Below are 2,136 nucleotides of genomic sequence, written 5' to 3'. Positions count from 1 at the left end.
TGCTATCCCACTATTGAATTTTGATACTCTGGCCGGTCAGAAGCATGGCTGCATAACTACACACTTGTTCTTGGGAGACTTCTATGTTCCATCCGGTTCTTGTTCTTCCTGACCCAGCCAACCAAATGCAGAGGCCACACGTGACTTCTATAAGAGGAGAATTCAACGCCTCATCAGCCCGGGCCTATTGCCACAAGGTGGAGGTTAGACATGTGTCCACCCTCCACCCTTCTTTACTCTATTCCTCCCACAGCACTTCTGCGACGCATTTGATCGTTTATAGCAATGACCACACAGACTCACACACAATACTCAGGATTAAGGGGGTTTATTAAGGAAATTAACAGCCTACCACAAGCCAGGATTAGAAAATATTAAGGATACGGTCATTGGTCTACAGCAACACCTTTCCTTGGCCACCAGTCAAATCTTTTTCTCAACCACATGGTCCCTGGGCTTCTGCCTCTCTCTGTGGGCCAAGAAGCCAGTTTGCTGCTCTGCCTCACAGTCCCATAGTCTGGGAGCTGTTCCTTTGTTCTGTCTCATGGTCACCTTGCCTCGGCCTCTGGCCTGGGATGGCTCCTTTGTTCTCTATTCCTTGGTTTCTGTGCTGGAGCCTCTGGTGCCTCTCTGACCTTGGCCGCCGTCACTTCAGACAGAGACTTTGAACATGTCCTAAGGCGGTTCTTCTTCCTTGATGGTCCTTGGAATTTTCTGTTCCTGCTACAGAGATGGCTCCATCCCTAACGTCAGGAGAGTGGCAACTAAAACTGATCAATCTCCTCAGTTAATGCTTTACAAACCCTATTTTGCATGGTTTCATCCAATCATTTGGTGAGTTAGACATAGACAGAGGAGCTGTATTAAGAATTTTCACGTTATCAACCCACATACATACACCATATACTGTGGTCATATAACATTTTTTGTGGTTCTTCTATCATGTGATATTCCACTATACCTCTGTTTATTCACATACACTTTCCTCCAACAGAAAAAGCTACATTTGGCAAATAAGTTGGTATATTGAGAGGTTACAGAAATAATTGTTTATCATAATTCCCTTCATTAGGAATTTAATATTTTTCAATTATGATATTTTGCTTCATATGAATATTTTGTGAGATACCATAAGGAAATACACATTATGTAGAGTTATAGAACTAACCATGAGAGTAATTAGTATCAACACAAATACAAAGCTGATATTTATAGAAAGATCAGAGAAAAGATTATATAGCGATCTATACTGATCATTGGTAATCGATAATAAATTTCCAAGATAAATTTCCAATTTCATTAGTTGTGTCAATTATGAAAATGTGTTGTTCTAACATAACCATTAAACTACTGAAAAATGATAAAATTTTATATTAGAAATTTTTGGAAAATTTTAAGACCAAGGTAATAGAAATGATCTCTATTACAGATGTATAATATAACTTACATATCTATAATATGGTGTTATTTGAAAGAATATCTAAGTTTATATTCTATACTCTACATTCTCTATAAATAATCCATGATTAAGAAAAATATGATTTTCTTAAAAGTAATTGAAGCTAAGAAAACAGTTCTCTCAAAAAAGACCTAAAACAAAGTTTTCATTAATCTGAAATTAAAGATGAGCTCTCCATTTCTTGTCAGGATCCGTATTGCTAACTGTAAAAAGAAAAAAAAATCAGAGTAAAAAACTAACACAAGGAAGTAAATACAATGAATTTTAATTTGTCTTACAACTAGAAGTATCCATTCCTAAAGGAATTTTACTGTTCATCAAAAATTGCTTGTACATGGAAAGACACTAGTAAGGCCTCTACACAGAATTCATTCACAAAAATCAACCCCTTGATTTTATGGATCAGACAACTATAAAGATTATTCATTTATAACTTCCTTAGCAATAATAAACAATCACAGAATTAATGCTTCACTAATTTTTGAATGTACTACATTTACTACTGGTCAACTCTTTGGTTGTTCTCATTTTCTTTTTTCTTTTTAATCGTTTTATTAGGGGCTCATATGACTCTTATCATAATCCATACATACATCAATTGTGTAAAGCACATTTGTACATTCATTGCCCTCATCATTCTCAAAACATTTGCTCTCCACTTAAGCCTCCAGCATCAG

General features: G+C 36.1%; 1 protein-coding gene across 1 annotated transcript in view; it reads right to left on the bottom strand.

Moving 5' to 3' along the window:
- Window positions 1-312: 312 nt before the first annotated feature.
- LACTB2 (lactamase beta 2) overlaps window positions 313-2,136 on the bottom strand; it is a 43,773-nt gene continuing 41,949 nt past the window's right edge. The window contains exon 7 of the mRNA XM_004697523.2: window positions 313-1,662. Coding sequence (XP_004697580.1) covers window positions 1,619-1,662 — 44 coding nt within the window. The 3' untranslated portion in view covers window positions 313-1,618. The remainder of the gene's footprint in view (window positions 1,663-2,136) is intronic.

Source organism: Echinops telfairi, unplaced genomic scaffold (assembly GCF_000313985.2).
Source record: "Echinops telfairi isolate 266 unplaced genomic scaffold, ASM31398v2 ScPeMD7_1;HRSCAF=3_0, whole genome shotgun sequence".
Lineage (NCBI taxonomy): Eukaryota > Metazoa > Chordata > Mammalia > Afrosoricida > Tenrecidae > Echinops > Echinops telfairi.
The sequence above is the reverse complement of the archived record's forward strand: the minus strand, read 5'-3'. Positions and strand labels throughout refer to the sequence as shown.